This window comes from Prinia subflava, chromosome 9, assembly GCF_021018805.1.
Source record: "Prinia subflava isolate CZ2003 ecotype Zambia chromosome 9, Cam_Psub_1.2, whole genome shotgun sequence".
Classification (NCBI taxonomy): domain Eukaryota; kingdom Metazoa; phylum Chordata; class Aves; order Passeriformes; family Cisticolidae; genus Prinia; species Prinia subflava.
In genome coordinates, this window is record NC_086255.1 from 12,078,628 (window position 1) to 12,099,643 (window position 21,016).

The following is a 21,016-nucleotide window of genomic DNA, read 5'->3' on the forward strand; positions in this document are numbered from 1 at the left end:
CCACCCTCTGTTCTTCCCCAAAGCCCTTCAGCCACTGCTCAGCAGCTGTGGGGGCTGAGGCTTCCACACAGCATCCAAACGTCCTGGATCTCCCACCAACATATGTGAGCAAGACATGGAAATTGTTTTCCAGGAAAACAAGATGTGGAGGAAGGATCATGTGAGGGCTTCACACTCTTTTGTACAGGAATAAATTACCAGCCAGGAAGGAAAGGAAAATCCACGGAAAATTAAATCTTGAAGAAATGGGAAATGAATCCAGATAGCCACCCAAAAGCCTATTGCCATGCAGTGTGGACTAAGTCCTGCTATAACCTATTTCCTCCTTCCTTCTTCCATTTGGCAGCACACAAATGTGGCTGCATTGCTCACCGCACCTACATATGGGTGGTATAAATCTGGTCATGCATGACACTTACGTGACCTTCTGTACACAGCACACAAAGACACACAAGCTATTATTTATACTGCATTCACAACTTACAGAGCGCCTTCTGCAAGCAGCTTAAAAACTCAGCCATTCCAGCTGAAAATCACACCTGTCAATCAGCACCACCTCCCGGGCTAAAAACCAGACATACTCTCACTTGGGACTTCTTTGCAATTACACTGATGCCATACAATTACAGTTCAAAAAACGTGGCACAAGATACCTTTTCCCCTGCTTCTTGTAAAAATGATTCCACAGCAAAACTCTGATGAATGCCAGTGACATGAGTAATTAAAGCAAAAGTGAAACAAAGCTCTGCAATTAATGATTTATTAATAATTACGAGTGGTAGTAGGGACAGTTATTGAGCAAATGTGCAGATATGCAGACTCACAGATCCCCTGCACGTGGACTAACCCACAGTGTAATCTCTAGCTGGTCAAAAGCCCTCAAAGAGATGTGTACGTGACATCGCTAACCTCTGCACGCCTACATACACTGAATCCTTCTCCCACACAGTGCCGCAGCTTCCTTGGCTAAAACCATCACTTTGTGTTAGTTTGGTTCTTAGTGAAAGAGACATAAAAAGTACCCAGGTGTTTGGGGATTTTTTTTTTCTTAGACTGAATCTCCTAGATTTGGCCCCTAAAACCAAGAATAGGATCTTCTACAAATAGCAGCTCACTCATGGCCCTCACAGTCATATGGAGGCATGAAAAACTACTATAGCAGATGAAAGTTGTAACAAACACATAAGAAGAACACAGGTATTATGACATATGCATCTATTAGACATTTCTTTCAAGTGGGATTAGCTAGCAAGCAGTTTAATACAATTCTTTAACAAACCTTGACTCTGTTATAGGAATACTGTAGTATACAGACATTCTTGTAGAAACCAGCTTTCTATGAATCACAAGGAACCAGATCAACATTTCCTGTTTAAAGTAGTGTTAAGCACTATATATATAGATATCACATCTTAAATAGCAAGTAAACATCCTGCCCTTCAAGGTTGTGTTACCTTTGAACCTCCTATTTCGACTTTTCTTCTTGCTGCACAGACTGGAAAACACCACAAGGACTCCTGCAGAGGGCAGTGGGAAAGAGAGAGGGAATGGGAAAGAGGAACAGAGACAGTCACAGTGCCAGGTGAAGGGACATAGATGGAGACTGCCTGAGTGGGGTCCAGCAGTATCTCTATTCAAAGAAAGGATAATAAACCCATGCCCCAACATCAGATGACTTCTTTCAAAAACAAAGGTGCTGCTTTTCATGGTACAAGCCATTGGGGTTTGTGTGGTAGTGGGGAATAAAGTCAGAAGTGCACCTCCCTTAGGAAACTCAGGTAGCTGGTGCTTTAGTGACACTAGCTAAAAGTTTATTTTTCCTCACAGTCAGGATTGCTGTGTATCTTTGCTGTTTGAAAGCAGATTTATGAGTGAAAGGGGGTAAAATGATACCAAGTGCCCCTTATGACAGTCTGTGTGTGGTTGCACTTGACTGTTGTAAACCTAGAACCACAGAATCACTGAGACTGGAAAAGACCTCTAAGATAACCAAGATCAGCTCCTAACCAGCCCTGCCAAATTCACCACTAAACCATACCCCTAAGTGCCACATCTACATGCTTTTTGAACATTCCAGGGACAGTGATTCCACCATTTCCCTGGGCAGCTTGTTCCAATGCCTGACTGCCCTTTCAAAGAAGAATTTTTTTTTCTAATATCCAGTCAAAACCTCTCCTGGCACAACTTGAGATAATTTCCTCTTGTCCTTATCCCTTGCTACTTGGGAGAATAGGCTGACTCCCACCTCACTACACCCTCCTTTCAGGCAATTGTAGACAATGATGAGGTCTCCCCTGAGCCTCTTTTTTTTCCAGGCTGAACAATTCCAGCTCCCTGAGCTGCTCCTCAAATGATTTAGTCTTCAGACCCTTCAGTAGCTCTGTGGCCCTTCTCTGGACTCACTTGATTACCTCAATGTCCTTCCTGGACTGAGGGGCTCAGAACTGGATACAGCACTCAAGGAGCAGCCTCGCCAGTGCCTAGCACAGGGGGACAATCCCTGCCCTGGTCCTGCTGGCCACTCTATTGCAGATGAAGGCCAGGATGCTATTAGTCTGGGCACACTGCTGGCTCATGTTCAGCTGGCTGTCAGCCAACACCCAACATCTGTTCTTACATCAGGACATCCACAGTATTTTAAAACCGACAACCCGATTTTATGGTGTTTTTGACAGGGTGCCTTCCTCAAGAGCAACTTCAGGAGTTTTTATCTCAATTTACTTTTATGACCCTAGCAAGGTCAGGGTGTGCCCAGGCAGAGGCAGGGACCCAGCACCCTGCTCTGGGCACATTTCTCAGGGGAACCTGCTGTCTCCCCAGGACCAGCTCAGCAGAGCACGTGCAGCATCTCCCCACCAGAGCTAATTTTCAATGAACAGTTAGGTGCTTGTAAAAATCCCAGCTCATTCTTGCAACACAGAGAGGTCACCAGAAATGTCTGGAGGACATTGGTTAATCACCTGTGCTATCTAAAACAAAGATGGTGAATCTTAAGGCTATGAATATGACTCCTTTCAGTATCACTACACTCACTTTCATTTAAACTTATGAGAAATGGATACAGTTTCAGTTCTCTTTCCTCAGCTATTTTGAGACACATCTGAAACACAAATATTCAACAGAAAGATGGAACTGGAGGAACAGTAGCCACAGATAAACCACGAGTGCAGATGTAGTCTATTTTTGTTAAATGAGCCTTTGTAGCACGATTTTTTAAAATATAATCCCTATTATTTTTCAAGTATCACTGTGCTGAACAGAGTGCATCACCTCTGTATATAATACAGCCTGTAGCCCCTCTCTTTGAAGAGGAAAATCTGAGTTAATTACCCACATCACCTCATTAGTCTCCCTCTCCCAACAAATAAAAATTAAAGAGAAGCATGCTTGCTGGAGTAGAATTGCTGAAAGGCAGAAGTTGCAAGATTACTGTGCAGGGCGCTGCCAGCTGCAGGCAGGAGAAGGCCCCAACAGGAATGCCAAGCCCCTGGCACACACAGGAAACATATATATTTTTTATTCTTTCACTGACATTTTTTTTATTCATTCAAATAATGCTTTGAAGGGGAATAGGCACTTACAATCACAAGAAAAAGGCACTTAAAATCGCAAGACAACAGACAGAGCTTTTTTTGGTGGTATTTTTTTAGGTGACCCAGCGGTACAATTATTCTGCATAATGCATGCATATCATGAGGTTAAATAAGAAATAAGGTCAGGCCACAGAAAATTCAGAACACAAACAATGAACAAATAAAAGATTTCTATCATCTTGCTAAATACCTTTAGGGAGAGTCATCTACTTCCTAACTATGTCCATTTGCTCCTTAAACTATAGGTTTAGATTTGGGAGAAAATATGAGAAGAATCAGGGCTGTAATATGAATATTCATGGTGTAAATGTATATACTTCATGTATCTCTATTCGAAGAAAGGATATGAGATACTCCAAACCCAGGAGGAACATTACCTGTGTCTTTCATATCCATGTTTACTATTGCAACAAGGAAAGGTCTCTGAAAACCCCATTCACACTTCACTGAGCATGCAGCACACTTACTACGTCCAAACCCATACAGAACATTTCAGAGCAAAACACAAGTTTAATACTAAGGACTGCAATGTCCTCACAGAAGTATTTCTTGCACGAGATCTAAGCAGGCAGGGACATTCTCGTATTGCACGTTGTCCACAGGTCCGCACTCTGGTTAGCGCTGGCCTGTGCGGGGTATTCCAGTCCCTCTGCAGCTCCTCCCTGGCCCCGCTGTAGATCACCCAGCAAACCCGGGGAGGGGGCTTCACTCACAGCTCAGCTTCGTCAATTCACTCCAACACTCATTCCGAACCCCACCAACTGAGCAAAGGAACTGCTGGTGGAAAGGAGCAATAAGGAGCTCTACAAGCCCGCTCAGTGCCTCGCAGTAACCTTGCCCACGGGGGCTGCTGTTTCCCGGTGGGGCTGTCAGCGCACAGGATACACACACGGACACAGTTACTTCTCCTTCGACCCCGATACCCCACAGCAAGCCTGTTAGCGCTGCCGGGGCAGGTATCTACGCCTCATCCCCGTGGTGGAGCCAGAGGAGCCCCATCCCAGCCCGGGCTTCCTCCGTGGCCAGCCCCGCTCCTGGAGCGGGATGCTCCGGGAGGACGAGTCGGGCAGAGCCCGCATCCGCGGCATCCCACGCCGCCCCTTTGGCAGCCGCCTCCCGCGGCGGCGGGGCGCTCGGTCCTTACCGTAGAGCAGGCTTCTCGTCACCTGCCCCCCCATGTCGGCGCAGCCCCCGCCCGGGCCCGGCTCCGCTCCGCAGTCCCCGGCCCACGCGGGACCCGGCTGCCCCGCGCCGGCAGCCTCCGCCCACACCCGCGCCTCCCGCCGCGGCACCGGCGCTCCGAGCTGTCATCTTTATTTACATAAGAAGGAGGAGACTTCGCGGCTTCCTGAAATAGCTGCCGGCGTTTCACCGATGCGGCGTGTCCCCCCTCCCCACGCACACAGCGCGGAACGCGGCGGGCGAGGCATCCACGCTGGGGCTGCCGGCCGGGCTCGAACCCGCGGGCACCGGGAGCCCCGGCAACGCTAAGAACAAAGCGGGAGGCACCGCTGACTCCACGGGGGAAAAATAATAAAGAAAATAAAAATTAACAATTCATTTATACAACCAAACTACCCTGGCCATGTGAAACTTTCGCTCCCCACTGCAAACCCTTGGAATAAATTAGAATGGGGAAAAAGAAAGGTTAAACAAAATTTATTACCAGACATCACCACACCAGTCTTCAAACGGCCTTTGCAGGTTAATTATTAATTATTTAATAGCAAAGAAGTGCTCGAAACGCAAAATGGTTCGCCACAGACTGGAATAATAAAAACGTTACCCCCCGTAAACTCTTTTGTGCGGGGCTCGCATGCTCAGCCCAGATACAATGCTTCCTGCGCTCCAGCTCATTACCTCTGCTGATGGATAATGGCCAGCGTTAGAACAAGCAGGGAGATGCCGAGAGCGGTGCAAGGAGGTGCGCAGGGGACCGCAGCCAGGGATGGTCCCTCGGTTGCTCTCTGCATCCCGCAGTTGGTGCAGGAGCTGGCTCTTTCCCTCCTCTCCATCTCCTGCACCGCACGCCCCTGCCCACTCACTCCTCTCCCTGCACCTCTCCTGTCCACTGCTCTACGGCTAAATTAACACAGCAGGCACCGAGCTGCCACAGCCAGCCGCGGCAGAGCCCAGCTGGCTCGTTTAAAACTAGCTCATGCATCTTTATGCTGCAACGCAGTCGCTCTTCTCTCTGCAAAGGAGCGGGAGTCAAACTTGTGCAGCCGCGAGTGCAGCCCTGCCTCCCAACTCTTACCATGGTGTTGGGCAAATCCTGCCATCCCACTGCCTCGATTCTGCCACCGGAAAAAAAGGAAATAAGATTTTCTCTTGCCTGTGTTGTAAGGATTATTTGCTTAGGACGTCTGTGTGCTGAGGTCTCAGCACTTCTGGAGGAAAAAAAAAAGAAAAAAAAAAGCCAACAAAAAGAAAAGGAAAAAAAAAAAGCAGAGCAAAAAAAGCCCAAGCCAAAAAGCATAGTCAGGATGTTTGCACTAGTGCTGTGTGCTTGAGGAGAGCTGTGTCCAGCATTTTCAACCTGCAAGAGGAGCCTCTCCTGAGCCCTCCATCCAGTCACCACTGCCGGCTCACCCACTGCTCCCACCTGCCCAGCCGGGACGTGCACCCGACCCCAGAGCCAAGCAGCAGCTCTTCCTCAGCTGAGCAGCATGCAGGCAGCACTCTGCTCATCCCTGCCCAAAGTCACACTCTGCAGAGCTCATGGCAGCTTCTTGGCAGGAGAATCTTACTCTTTTTCCCTCTATTTTTTCCCCTCCCCAGATGATGCTGCATTTACAGCAGCAGCGGGTGGGGTGAGGACTCGTCCCCTGGAGCACCACAGTGTGGCCCTTACACCCCAATGGGTGCAGGACATCTCTCAGGTCACACCAACCCACCACAGCACCCTGATCTGCTCCCTGGCTGCTGGGGACACACAGATGCCACAAGGATACTGCTGGTTTCATCTTCTGGGGGGTACCTCACTCTGTCAGGTTAATAGCCCTGAAATTTGTAACATCAAACATCACATTTCACTCGGAGGAATGAAGGTTGACTTGGACATTCAATCCCAAGTTTTCTCCCTCAGTTTCTCATTTCAGCTCTGCTTTCCATCCTTACCTTAATCTTGCTACAGCTCTGTGAATAATTGACTTCTTGGTTCACTGCCTCAACCAAGAGATTGCTAGAAAAAAATATAATTTCATGTTGGCCCAAAAATGAATGCTTTGTGCGTCTCACTGAACAAAATGTTTCTTTAACTCAAAATGGAGCATTTTATTTTCGGAGTTATTTTTACCTCATTTTTTCAAGTTATGGTCATTCAATCCAGCTCTGAAATGATGTCCTTAAAAAAAATGAATTAAGCCCTTTGTTTTGAATATACCAAAAGGAAAACTGTGAATTGCTATCTTGTCTGATTATTTTATTTTTTGCAACTTATTGGCTTTATTTGTTTGTCTGAAGGGGAGGGTGGAGAGGGCAGACTGCCAGAATGAGTCATCCTGTTTGGCAGAAAATTATAAACAATTTCAATTGATTTTAAAATTGGGGCTTCTTTTCCAAAAGAATCCAGCATCCCCTCCCACCTCTGAGCTTCCCCCAGTGCTGAGGAGCAGCTCCTGGGGGACACAGACCCTCAGAGCCATCCACAGCAGTAGAATGGCCTGTCTGCCCTGTTCTGTGATAATTCCTTGAGGATTATTTGCCATATGGCCAATCTTTCCTTCACAGACACATCACACTGAAACTTACTGCTGATTTGTTCTGGTCACCTCCAAGCCCATTTCAGACCTTTATCTATGCCAAATTACTCCTCACTCTTTCATGTTTCAGGTTCTCCTCTAGACAAAAAGAAAACCTACCTATTGCCCCATCCCTGTTTTACAGTTCTCTCTGTTGATACACTCTAGGTCCCCTTGGCGTGTTTCTTTGTCCTTGTCAATAAGAATAAGGCCTCCCATTTTGGCATCAAATATAAGAATCAATAACATCACCGTTTGCACTCCCTTCTAAATCACTGACAAAGGTATTAGGTTGGACCCAACAAAAACCCAGCCCCTAAATCCATTTCCATTCATGAACTGCATCCAGCAAACTCCGGCCAAGCAGCAGTGTTGCTGTCCAAGCAGGAGGAATCTGCTGCAGGAGTATTTTGAGGCACTGTCTGATCTTGCTAAATATACTTATTAACCACAAGAGTAGGATGCTGAGGCTGCAGAGCACTTCTGAAAATAGATTCACGGTCACCAAGCTGTGTATTAGCTAAAACCTTGGATCTTTCCAAGCAGCCTTGAGCAGACAATGGGGCACCTCTCCCAGCCCTCCCAGGATAAAATCCCACCCTGGGTACCAGGCAGGGTGGCCAGGAAGGGTGATGACTATCTGCATTGATTTCCTGGGCCCCTGGTAAGAAGGCTGGCAGGTCAGCAAGAAGGATGCCAAAGAACCATCATGGTCTGGGAAAAGACTTCCCAACACAGCCAAACAACCGTGCAACCCTGACTGAGGGAATGCAGAAGAGATATCTACAGAGAACCACAGCAGGGAGAACCAGCTCTGCAGAGACCTGTCTTGCACAGGAGGAGACACAGAAAAAGATGAAGAGAGAAGAAGAAAAGGATGAAAACTCCAACTCAGGGAGATCAGGGATAAGACCATACTTATGCATAGGCCAGGTCAAGAAAGTGAAAATCCAGTTCAGGCAAGCCTCATGCAGCTAGAAGTCCTTTGGAACTGGATTTGGGTCTATGAAGAACTGGAGTTTACACTTTGTTAGTGAGACAAACCAAGAAATAAAACTTCTCTTGATGGGGGTTCCATCTCCTTTAACAGTGCTGCAGGTAGAGACATCCCGCCAAGAAACACTCCAAAAAGTTTCCTTAAATATCAGCATAGGTAAAAGGTGGGAACTCTGGAAATCAATCTAATATTCACCAGGTACATGGAATCTTCTCTTAATGACTTTTAGGTTTGAAAGCTGCTATCCGTTTCTCTGTTGCCACTTACACTTGACTCTATGGCAACAAATGAATTGACTAGAAATTGCTCTTTTTCACTCAATGCCGTAGCTCTCAGCTACTGGAGTTCATCTAGGAAGATGGGGTAATTTATGGGAACACATTCTTGGGTCTTTTTTCAGCATGAGTCTCTGACAGCTACTAGGGGGAAGCTTCACCTGTACAGAAAACAGATTTCCTTCAGGAACCTCTGCCATCGTAACTTTGGAGGAAAAATTAAATTCTCAGCAGGAAAGCATTTGAGAAAAAAGTCTCACCGGCATGCACAGGAAACAGTTAGGAAAGCTTGCCTGCTATGTATTCTTTTAATAAGGTGACTTGGTGTGTCTCCACCTTCAATCCTTTATCTGTGATGCAAAGACACAGATACTGCTGTAGCAAGCAATATGCTGATTAGTTGACGTTTATGCAGCCATTTGGGAATATAATGAGTTATGTCATTCTTAAGCATTATTATAAAGCTGCAGCTCTGGATGAAAGCCAAATCTTGTAGTGTAAGTCAAAGGAAATTCAAAATTCTGGCTTAAATTCTTAAAATCAAAATCACGACTCATACCTACAAACTACAGCACTGCAACTGCTAACCCAGGTGGCTCAATTATCCAAATACAATTCTCTGCAGGCAAGACAGGAAGGGGAATTTAAGGACAGGAAAAAATCTTTAGGCTGACTAACCACCTCCCATTTGCACTTAGCTTAAATGAGACATCAGCTGTGTTTGCTTTAGTGACAGGAGCTGCAGCAGCACAGTGGTAAAGGCTGTCTCTGGCAGGGCAATAAAGACATCAGGGAGGTGTTGTAATGGATGTCCAGGTTGTGGACTGACTCTGTGAAGGAGAGCCAGAGGCCTCATGCCACTGCTCAAGGGCTGTCACTCCAGTTTATGTAAAGCCAAAGCTGGCACGGGGCATCCAAGTCTTAACCCTGACACGACCAGCACTCAGCATTTTATCATAACCTCCCTGCTTGAGGCTGTCTGCAGGAGTGGGAGAGAGAAACAGCAGCGCTGGAGAGAGACAAAAAGGTGAGCAAGAGGAAGGATTTTTACAGAAAGGAACTGAACTGACCTCAGGCTAAACTGCACAACATTTTTCCATCAGCATGTACATGCTCACAAGTCCCCACTGGAGGGGAGGTTTATTTTTAAAGAGAGTAACTCAGTGCATTAAGGTGTCAGGAAAGAAATTAATGCCCCAAAAGCCAGGAGTGCTCCCTCTTCCTTCAATACTTTTAGGATAATATATTGAGAAAACCCTGTGGGAAACTAAGAGGAAGCAAAGACTAAAAATCACAGAATTCAATGTAAGATGTGCCTGGCAGTAGAACATTGCACTGAGCTAACCAGGAGCTTTTAAATGATACAGAAAAACTGTGTCTGTCTGGGGCAAGGTCCCCTACAATCTGCCAGAAGCCCATTCCTGAGGGCAAGTATCATGCTGTGCATGACACCAACTAGGCCTTCAAATGCCTCCAGCTCTGACCTTCATTTCCATGCTAAATTAATAGCTTTGCCTCTCCCTGCCATTTCACATTACCTCTTCAAGCACAACAAGATTCAAAAGAATCTTAGGCTTATCCAAATATAATGGAAAATGAATATAAAAACATGTCACCAGAAGAAATACTTTCATTTTAAAAAACAGACAAATGCTGATTTATAACACTCACCTGAATTAAGTAAGTTGACTTATGTTTTCAGAACTAGAGAGAAAACTAAAGTTTATATCTTAAAGCAAGTATTTGCTTTAATCTCATGAGAATATCTTTATTTTTACTTCAGCTGGAGGTACGGCACAATGACAACATGGCAGGACTGAGAAATGTGTTATTTCAAGACCAGTTCTGTGGCTATTAAATATTTGGCAACTTTGAACAGTATCACATGCTAAGGCACTATGGCAGACTTCAGCAACACAAGTATAATGTCTTTCCACACAAAGTTACACGGAATACTGGTATAATATATACACTTTTATATCATATAAGTTGCTCATTCACATTTTATCACAGACAACATCCAAATTCTGCACTGAAAAACTAAATTACCAGCTGGAATCAACAGCATTTTTATGGCACTTTTGCTTTAACATGTGACTGCAGAGCAAACACTACATTCATTTTCACAGTATTCCTGTAGGAAGAGGTGATGCCTCTATGCCCGAGCTAAAGAAGCACATTTTGAGTTTTTTCAAAAATTCTAATGAGGACCTTTTCAAGCAACAAGTTAATTCACTCTAATAATCTTCATTCAATGCCCTCCAGAAAGGGCACAGGCAGGACTCTGTGAAACCACAGAGGTAAATAAGGTAATCAGAAAGCACCGGCACCAAGGTCAGATAGACAACTTTCACTTCAGCATGTGATAGCTTTTGAGAGCCTGATTTTGTAATCTTAATAATGTTCCCTCCCCAAAGAAATGCAGTTTCTAAAGGTTTTTCTCAGCAGATACAACGATAGCAGTGAATAACCTCTCTGTTTCCTGTGCCACCCCTTCCGAGAAAAGCCTCTCGCTTACATGCAGGGATGTTTGTAACCAAGCAAAGGCACCGTATGTTTGTGATGTAAATATTAGCCCAGCGGAGAAACACCTTTTTATAACCCTGCTGAAAGTCCTCCAGAGAGGACAGCGAAGGGCAGCAGGATCCAAAAGAAACCTTTTGGGCTGGCAGGATGGGCAAGCAGGCTCACACCACAAGTCCATGAGAATGTCCCCCACTGTGTGTGCCCACAGAAAGTTTTAGCCTGGGCTTTGAAAGGCTCCTGGGGTCACAGAGGACAGTCAGTAATCCTCATCCAGAATGGCTCTTTATGTACTCCTTTTCAATCCAAAACTTCCCTGTCTTCTGCTACAGGGCCATCTCAGAGGAAATGTGACTTATTTACAGACCTTTTCGTATGGAGCTGCTTTCACAAGCTCTTTTACATTGGTCTCCAGGGAACTGAAGGAGCTGGAGGTCAAATACTTCAAGGGCAAAATGCATGGCAAGGGTGAATTTTCCAGACCTGGTGAGGGAAATCTTGCTGGTGTAAATACCAAACAAATCATGTCATGCCTATTACAGGTGTTGCCCCTTCCCACTCCCTCTGTTCATCTTTTACTCACTATTCTCTGGTCTTCTGCTCTCCTCACCAGATACTGATGTTTTGTACCTCCTCATCCTAGACTCTTTGTGGCCTTTCACATTTTACCCAAAATTTAGTCTTCCTCCATTGTTATGTTCTTTAACTCGTTTCTTCTGTTATTCAAACTAAAAGACATTTTGACTAACTCAGTCTCACAGAAGTATCAGGAAAGGTCACAAGGCAGAGACAGTAGACTGGGGGCAGCTACTACTGGAATGAGAAATGAGTTTTGGTTCTTCAGCTCAGGAAAGCAGGACTTAATCAGTACAAAAAACCCACAGTTTTACCTTCACCAAATGCCTTTTGTTTTATAGCTACTTCATCAAAGCACAAAGCAGATGAACATAAAGTGCAAATACTGTACTAAGTAGAGCAGTGGTTATGTTTCCCTCCAGTCACTTCTCCATCCCACATCTCCATTTCCAGGAGAAGGGATCAGAGCAGGACATGAGACTCATATTACTGAACACAGAAAAACGTCCACGTCCCTAGGATCTAACCCATGCTAATATATTCACCACTGCAGCTTCTAGACTGAGTGTCTCTGACCTACCACAGCTTCTTCTGATCTGCCGCAAACTTCCGCAAGCCAAAACAACACTGCTCCTGCCATGGTGCCTCTTCCTCCCATACACCATGCCTCCAATCCAAAGGTCTTTTTCACTTCTCCTTCCTCCCTCCCCCAATTCTTTGTCTCAGCAACCTCTTCTGTGCCGCCCACACACTTGGAGAGTGGAGAGCAGACCAATCTGGCAAGCTCAAATAACAACAAAAAAAGGAAAGAGAAGGAAAAAAGTCATTTTCTGGCCTAGAAGACTCCTCTGTATTTTTATCTGGAGGGAACAATCAAATCTCTTTTCCTTTCACCATCAACCAAAGGGAATGGTGATGGATCCCAAGACTTTGCATTCTCACAAATGAGCCCTCACAAAAATAAGGGGGAAAGGCTGGTATTTCTTACAGACACACAGGCATCTTTAAACAGGAAGCTTCTTTTAATCCTTTTCATCAAGCTTCTTTTCAACTTTCTCCCAGCCCCAAGCACCAGTTAAAAATATCAGTTTTTACAAGGTGGGGTTGGATTAGCCAGTTTCGTGTTAGTTTTTCTTAAAAAGAGCTGAGGACAAGCTTTGCTGCCTGCCTGGAGGCTCCTTAACCAGCCAGGCAGTTGTTGGCACTTCAGGGGCTGCTGAGCTGGCTGGGCACATGCCCACACACACCGCACAAGCAGGGGGCTTGGAAAGGTGCAGCATCCCCTCAGTGCCCACATGGCACTGGCAATATTTACCCATCAAAGTCCCAATCCTGCAATCTCACCAGCACACAGAAAAAATCCACTCTGGCATAAAGCATCTAATGACATTAATGGCACAAAGCACTGTGATACAGTCCAGGCATGTGGAAGTAATCACAGGCCCAGAACCCAGGATGACTGATTTTTTTCCCATTCAACATATGTTTTACTTAGATGTCTGCTTCTTCCCACCCTTCCTTCTCTCAGTCTCCCAAATTATTATTTGGTTTTGGGGGAACAGAGAAAAACATCTTTAAAACAGAAACATTATATCATACCTATCTAAGAAAATGCTTAACTTAGATACAAACAAGATATTTTATTAAATACACACATTCCTAATAATAGGCAGGATTTGACCTCAGCACAACTGGTCACTTGAGCAGATAAAACACATCTGAACTCTGTTCACCATGAGGGGCTAAAAATAGTGTTTGCGATTAGAATCAAAGAAGTTGAGTTTCAATGAGAAATAAACACTGCTTATTAGGAGCAAAGTGTATCTTCCACAGGATGACTCAAAAACTCTAAGCTATTCTGTGCAGCTATTTGCTGTTCAAGGTGACCTGTGAGCCATACCCCAGGCTAGTAAAAATCAGCAGTTACAGCATTTATAACACCAATCCAAACAGTGTCTCTCCCTCCCTATCAGGTCATCTTAACTCAGCCGTTCTTATGTCTTGGAGACATTTTAGCTGTACAAAAGCATTTTCACTTTTGCAGCTTTGTGCCAAGTATGATGACTCCTGTCACTTTCGCCTTATGTAGTCACATGGACAAAATGCCCATCTTCAATTGCTTTACCAGCACAGTTGCAAGCCACAGTCATCATAATGCTGACAGTCTTTAACCAGGCTTCCACCCAGTATCCACCTACACTGCTCTGTTGAAAGCAAATTCTCACCTGTGCCTCTAGAAGTAGATCAGCCACCACACTCTTCACCAGATTTTATAAACTGGACATTTTCACACATCTCTTGTGTAACTCGAGGGGCCAGCACCAACACCATTTCAGTGGCAGCAGCATGTCCTTGTCCACAGGAGACACTAGCATGTTGCAGAGGAATCCCTACTTGACTCTTCCCAGCTCTTATCTCCAAAGAGAAAACACAGACAACTGAAGCTCAGTGCTCCCCAACTTCAGCCAGATCTTTATCAAATTGCACTCTGCCACACTTCTAACTCACACTCAGTGAACTCAGTCCATTGACATTTCCAAGATCTCATTCAAGGTCTGACTGTTGTCTCAACCCCACTTCAGAGACTATTTGCCCTTCAGCTTCAGTGAGAGGACAGAAGAGAATGTTTTTGATTAATGTGGAGTAGTTAAGAAGTATAAATCTTTTTCTGTCCATCTAGATTAAGATAGGAACATTAGACATGGGCATGACAAGATAAATATCTCTGTATGTTCCATGTTAGCAGCACAGGTCTGTGCACCACATGGACACGATAATATTTCAGATGATCCTTTTAACAGGTTCAAGTCTATTGAAGATTCATGTCTTAGGAGTTTGTAATCTTCCCAGAAGTTAGTTTTTGCTTCACAACAAACCCCAGCACCAGCTGTCAAAGCAGAGGGTCATTTAAGAGAATATGTACAAGACCCTTTGACAGCTGCTCTTGGGGAGGGCAGGGAGCCACCTGTCCCTGGATTCTCCAACACCAGAGTCGGCCTGCTGGTCACTCCTTCTGGATATTGCCCATGCTAACCTCAAGCTCAGTAACTATTTTTTTCCTCACAGCCCATACTGTATTGCTGACACCATTTATCCATTTGCTGCTCTGCAAGTCTGTGAAACACCTAACAGGCTCAAAAGTCAGGGAATACAGAAGAGCAATTTTATTCAATACCTTATTTCACCTTCTAGCAAAACAAAATGTCTGTCTCACACAGCAGGGATGGACCCTTAGCTGGGTAAGACCAGAGTCTGAGCCAACACTTGTTGGGATTTAAAGAACTTGAGCCAAGGAAGGAGACTTGGAAGATGTTTTAATTTGAGTGGCAGAGTTGTGTGAAAACACAGAAGTATTTAAAGGAAATGGGCACAATGAAGAGGAAAGACATTTTTGCTGGCTTATGAAAATTAAGCATACTGAAGCCTTAATCTGTACTACTGAAATCAGTAGTAAGAATTTTGCCAGTGTAGCAAAACAAAAGCAGAAATGGAAACAACATCTGACATTTGTCATGTCAGACTCATACAAATTGCTGTAGTTAATAGCCTATGAGATAAAAAATACACCATAGGCAGCATATGATTTTAAATTTTCACTTTCCCAGTACAAAGGTGTACTATAAACGTACTATAAAATAATCTGCAGAGTTTTGATGCTTGTAAAAGCTGGTGATGCTGACTCATATTTAAGAAGAGATTTTCCATTTAGATAGTCATGTTAAATCTAGGAGACACCAAACAAAGGAACACATGAGAGAAAAATAGATAAAATACAGCATAGAAATAGAAGGTAATTTGGATAAAATTTGTTGTAAATAATTTATTGTTGAAGTAGCCTTCAAACTTAAGTTCTTGGAATGTAAAATGCAGAATACTTCTGTAAATTATTGTTTGGGAACTGATCATATAAGCCTCAGAGGCTTATCCAGTATAAATGAAAGCATCTGGCCTTGTATCTTTAAGACCACAATGAGATGGCTGCTGAGCAGTCACTATGGAAAGCATGATATTCAGAAATTAATATCTCTCAGAGCACAGAACATATAATGAAGATAACAAGGCATGTCTGAAGATAACAGAGAAACAGGACTTGGGCTATCACATCAGGCATACTCAGTGGATTAGTCATGCAGGCAGCAGCCCTGCACTGGGGGGGACAGCAGAAGAATGGGGTAAGGAATCTAACCCTAAACAATTAACCTTTGGGTAAGTAGCAGACCATTATCAAGCCCTAGAACCAGGGCTAGCATTTCAGGGCAGTCAAAGCTGGGGTTAGGTCCTATTCTGGAAGCTGTGTTTTTTAGGAACACTTCCACAATTTACAGCCTGTGGGGTGCAATAGGCTCTGATAACATCAGTATTTTCTAAATACTATCTGCACAGCAGATGTTTTGTGTGTGCACACTACCCCTTAAAGCTTCAGCCATCTGGGTTTTTAGCTAACAATTCAGGTGTTCATGTTTTTAATCAAAATAATAAAATGGACATTTTTTTTGTCTTCTAAGGAAGAAAATATAGGGGTTCTTCACTTCTTCTCTGCAGTCTTCCAAAACCTTGTTAGAAATGCAAAAAAAAAAAAAAAAATGGAGACTAGGTGGAATGATTCCCCTTTAGTCACAGGGAAAATTACAGAGTACGACTGTAAGAGGGTGAATTAGCAGCACACACAATGGAGCCTGACACCACTTGACTTTCTTCTCCCTTTTTAAATAAGCAAAGAGTAACATGAACAGGCACCATGGAGACAGAGAGTTCCTACATCAGGCAAGGTGTGGAGAGAAGGAGGAACAATGCTGGATGAATGCTGACATCTAAACGTGCCAGCAAGGGCCCGGGGTGTCACAGATGGGTCAGATCCTGAGTCCTTTGAGGACCTCACACTGCCATCCCTGACCTGCTGAGGGTCAGACCCCCAGTAAGATGAGAGGCAACCAGCAGCAGATGCACAGAACTGGGACACATTACTTGAGAGCTGCCCTCTCCTCTACCCTCTTCCCACAAGGGATGGAAGCCAAGCAACAGAGAACTTTAATGGACCATCACTGGTGATGGACCAGCTGTGGTACTTGGCAAGTTCCTCATTACAAGCCCCAGAGAAATGGCAATCATTGCAAATGTGGTTTAAGTTCAGCATCTTTTCTGATTACTGTTTGTGTACAGGAAGCTTCCCTGCTGAAGCAAGTTCTTTTGCAATTTCTTCCTATTCAAATGGGATTTATACCATTAAATTAAAAAAAAAAAAAAAAACCAACAAAACACCACCACAGAAAAACAAACCAAAAAAAACCCCAACAAACTGTTTTAAACCTACTTTAAAGCTAAAATATGCAAAAATCAAACAGCATAATGCCTCTCCTCATTGCCCAAGCCTTACAACACAGCCACAACATCACAACATCACAGTTCTCCTTCAGCCAGACTGCAGACATGCCCAGTGGTCTGAAACACTAATAGCAAATATGAACCCACCATACATAGCCATAGTTGCATTCATCACTGATTAATGCACAGATAAGCAAAACTGTGCTAACAGAAATATTTGGAGGAAGTGTATTTCCCCTCCCAACCAAACAGCTACAATCACCCAATCACTAAGAAGAGGCATTATCATGAAGAGCTCTGTCACATGCCACGGAAATGAGCAGTGAATGAAAACTTATTATTAACAGGTCAGAAGCAATTAATCATTTAACCAGAAGCAGAGAAATTTTAGCTAAGTAACACACCCCTAAACATCATGGATTCACCAAAGTCAAATAAGGAACTGGGAATGGAAATGGGACCACTCAAACTGTTCACTGCACACAGAGCACCCAGTCCAAGGTGCCACTGCAGCCCACTGTGACCCTTCCCACTGTTCCCAGGCCATCTTCAAGGGATAACCACCATCCTAGGCTCCTCTGCTCATGTTCCTAGCAAAGTGACAATTTCAAGTGTGATTTTTCTTGCCTGTGATGTGAAAAATGATCAAAACCAAACTCTCTTTTCCTAGAGGTCACCTACTCAACCACTTTATTGACACACGCTATCTTCAGTATACAGAGGGACTCTGGAGGATGACTGACTGTCACAGCAACAAAATCTGGAAAAACCCCACAGCTGTAACAGGGATTGCTCCCTGCCCAGTCCAGAGGATAACATGTCCTCCACACCCCCTCACACTGCAGCTTGCTCATTTTGCTGTGTTTACACCATCACCTGTTGGCAAAACATGACTAAGGCACTTTATTGCTTTGAGGCTTAAGAACAAAATGTCTCATACAGGACAGAACCTGCTCTGATTGTTGACAGAGTCAGACCAAGGCTGGGAATGGAGAACAGGACCTCACTGGTGGTTACTCACTCCTCTTTCCAAGTGGAGCCCCCTCTCCATATGCCTATCTCCTTCCTCGTCACCAAACTGGTCTTTGCTCATCCATCTGTGGTTGAGGGCAGGGGACAACACAAGGATGCCCAAGGTCATCCTTACCACTGCTCTATCCAAATGGGAGCCAAGGAAAAGCCAAGGAAAAAAGGGCTTTCTCCCCCAAACATGAGGATGGGTGACAGTGGGGCAGCACCGCTGCCACAGCCTTTGCTGCTCCTTTACAGCTGCTCTTCTCTCTGAGCCAGCTCCCTTTTGCCATGTGTGGAGCAGGGCACTGTTTGCTAAGTCGTATAAAAAAGGAGACAAGGAAACTAAATGCAACTCTGAGTTACTGTATAATGCAGGATGGGTGTGAGTTGCACTCATCAAAACTGGTCTGCTCTGTGGTCGTAGGCTTTGCTCTGCCGTGGCTCAATAAATCAGTAACCACAGGGAGCCCCAGAGCCTCTGTTCAGTCCAGGAGCTCTATGTGGTAAATGAGTCACGAGGAGTTAGAGGGACAGAACAGAGATACAGCACCAATGGAGAGCACCTGCCCTCTTTCTGCAGCTAGAACAGACCTAGGCCAGTCTCTGAGCTCATTCCTTCTCTAAACCATTTCTCACACTTTCACACAGCTGAGAAGAACAAGTGTGAGAAAGGAAAACAGCCATGTGTTTTATCAAATCCCAGAGATGCTAAGTGTTTTTTATCAAATCCCAGAGATGCTAAGTGTTTTACAGTTTAAGAGGCCAAGGTACTCAGTGTGTATAAATTATACACACTTCCATGATTGGAAGTAACTAAGTCAGATTATGTAGCTGTAGCACCAGACATATAACTTTTCTTTAGCATCATCCTAAATTTCTTACATCTACCTTGACAAAAGCAGAGCAGCAGTAGAAAAACTAGATATAAATAAACAAGAGAATAACTGGTCAAGCAGAATGCAATTTTTCTTATGTTATATCAGTCCTTCAAAGCCTTCAAGACACCTGTCTATTCATCAGAAAAAAACCACCCCAAACTTAAAAAAAAAACCCAAACCAAAATAAACCTGAAAGGAAGATTTTTTTAGGTTACATGCCATAAAACAGAAATTACAACACAATAGCATGGCCAGCCTTCTACAAACTGTCTTTAACACAAACCTGCTTGGCATTTTTTGGAAAAGCACAGCACACATCTTCACTTTGGTTTAGAGTAACAGAAATTTGGGGATTTTTGTTGCCTCGCCTCAGCAGCAGTTTGCAAAAATGGTCTTCAGCATTCAATTATTCCCATTTCAGAATTAGAAAAATACAGAGCTATCACAGAAAAAAGGCAAGAGGTGTGTGCTCTCTGTCTCCTGGCTGCTCTTAGAATGGCTGGACACACTCCTCCCCTGAGGATTTTTAAAGTTGCCTGTTATTTCAGGGTGGCACAAGAGCATTTTGTTTTATTATTCCATAAAAACAGAACCCACCATCTCCAATCATATCAAGGCACTCTCCATTTCAGAGATGACTTGCCCATTTTAACCAAGGGATCCTTTTAAGTTGCTGTCATCAAGCCCACCAGACCACATGCTGGGGTGAATGTGGAGAGGGAGGCAGAGAACACTTCTTTTTGCCATTATTCAAATACCCGGTAACAACAATGGCTAAAAATGCTGAGAATTTAAATGACTTAGCATCTAAATGGATTCACTGGAAATACTTCCAAATTTTTTTCCTAGCAGATAGCCAGAAGACTGGAAAGTGCATTCAAGATGCTGAATCTGATGTTGTTGTCAATTTATGTCAATACAATTTCCAAATCAAAATACTGAAGTAAATGGTCTTCCCCAGGGAGCAGATGTTTGAGTGCAGTGACGGGGACCAATTTAAGAACATAGGTACAAATGAAATGTTCATTCTGTTCCAGCCTTCTCTAGCGATGTGAACTGTGATTCACAGAAAGGAGATGACTACACCACAGACAAGAATGAAAAATTAATTTCATTTTCTCTGACAGTGGACTGCTGGAATTTAGGAGGGTGTCTTTCCCAGTGAGATACTACTTCATGCAGTAAGACAGTATCTGATATTTTTAAAAGCAGCAGTAACCTTTTCCAAGTCAGATGCATACAGAATACAATCTCTGAAGCTATTCTGCACAAATAACTATTTTTCTCTTCTATTTGCAAATTAGATTTGAAAGGGCTTCCCTAGTTCCTAACAGTGAGTGAAACAGCATGTGTGAATGACTTGTGGAAGCAAGAAAGCATAGCAGGTTCACTGGATGCTGCAGTGCGTGAGGATTTTCCATTTGCCTCTTACAAGTTCACTGCCTTTGCATCTAGAATACATTATTATGCTATTTATATTTCAGCAACATCTTGGATCAAAGCAAGAGGAAGGCATCATTTTGCCAGGCTCCATACACAGTTATGGTTAAATAATCCCCATTCTTTTGGATCCAGCTCCACAGCTGGAGCTGCATTACAGGACAACAGTGGCCCACATGACCCAGCCCTCCCCAGAGCGTGCACGGGCACTCCTAAGCTGTGCAATGTTTTACTGCCCCTGTATGCAAAGCAATGTAATGTTTTGGGTTATGCTCTGCCAACAGCTCTATATTGTTATTTTGCATGGGTAAATATGAGACCATGGCAGCCTAGCAACTGAACTGCAACAGAAGATAGGTTCAGAAGGAAATTAAGAATCATTTTCCTTTCCCCGCTTGCTATCCAGTTTTAGCAAGATCAGAAATTACAACTCAAAAAGCTGGGTTCTGTTTCCACTTCTGGCAATGGTTTTCTTACTCTGTCTGTCTGTTTCCAGTTTCTAAATTTACAGGATAAAGATTATAAATTTCCTCTACTTTGGACAGATTTAGAGATCTTCAAATGACAAGCACTGTATAAAAGAGTATAAGTTTCTGCCAGAGCACTACTTGATAGATGGCCTCTTAGCAAAGCAACAGGCAGAGTGAGCAACACC

General features: G+C 44.0%; 1 protein-coding gene across 4 annotated transcripts in view; it reads right to left on the minus strand.

Annotated features, from left to right (window-relative positions):
- NEURL1 (neuralized E3 ubiquitin protein ligase 1) overlaps positions 1 to 21,016 on the minus strand; it is a 142,758-nt gene that overhangs the window by 77,958 nt on the left and 43,784 nt on the right. The window contains exon 1 of one of the 4 annotated variants that reach the window (XM_063405380.1): positions 5,851 to 5,890. The exons of 1 other annotated variant lie outside the window; for it this stretch is intronic. In XM_063405380.1, coding sequence (XP_063261450.1) covers positions 5,851 to 5,875 — 25 coding nt within the window. In that variant the 5' untranslated portion in view covers positions 5,876 to 5,890. 2 more of the 4 variants (XM_063405377.1, XM_063405379.1) reach the window with 2 other exon arrangements.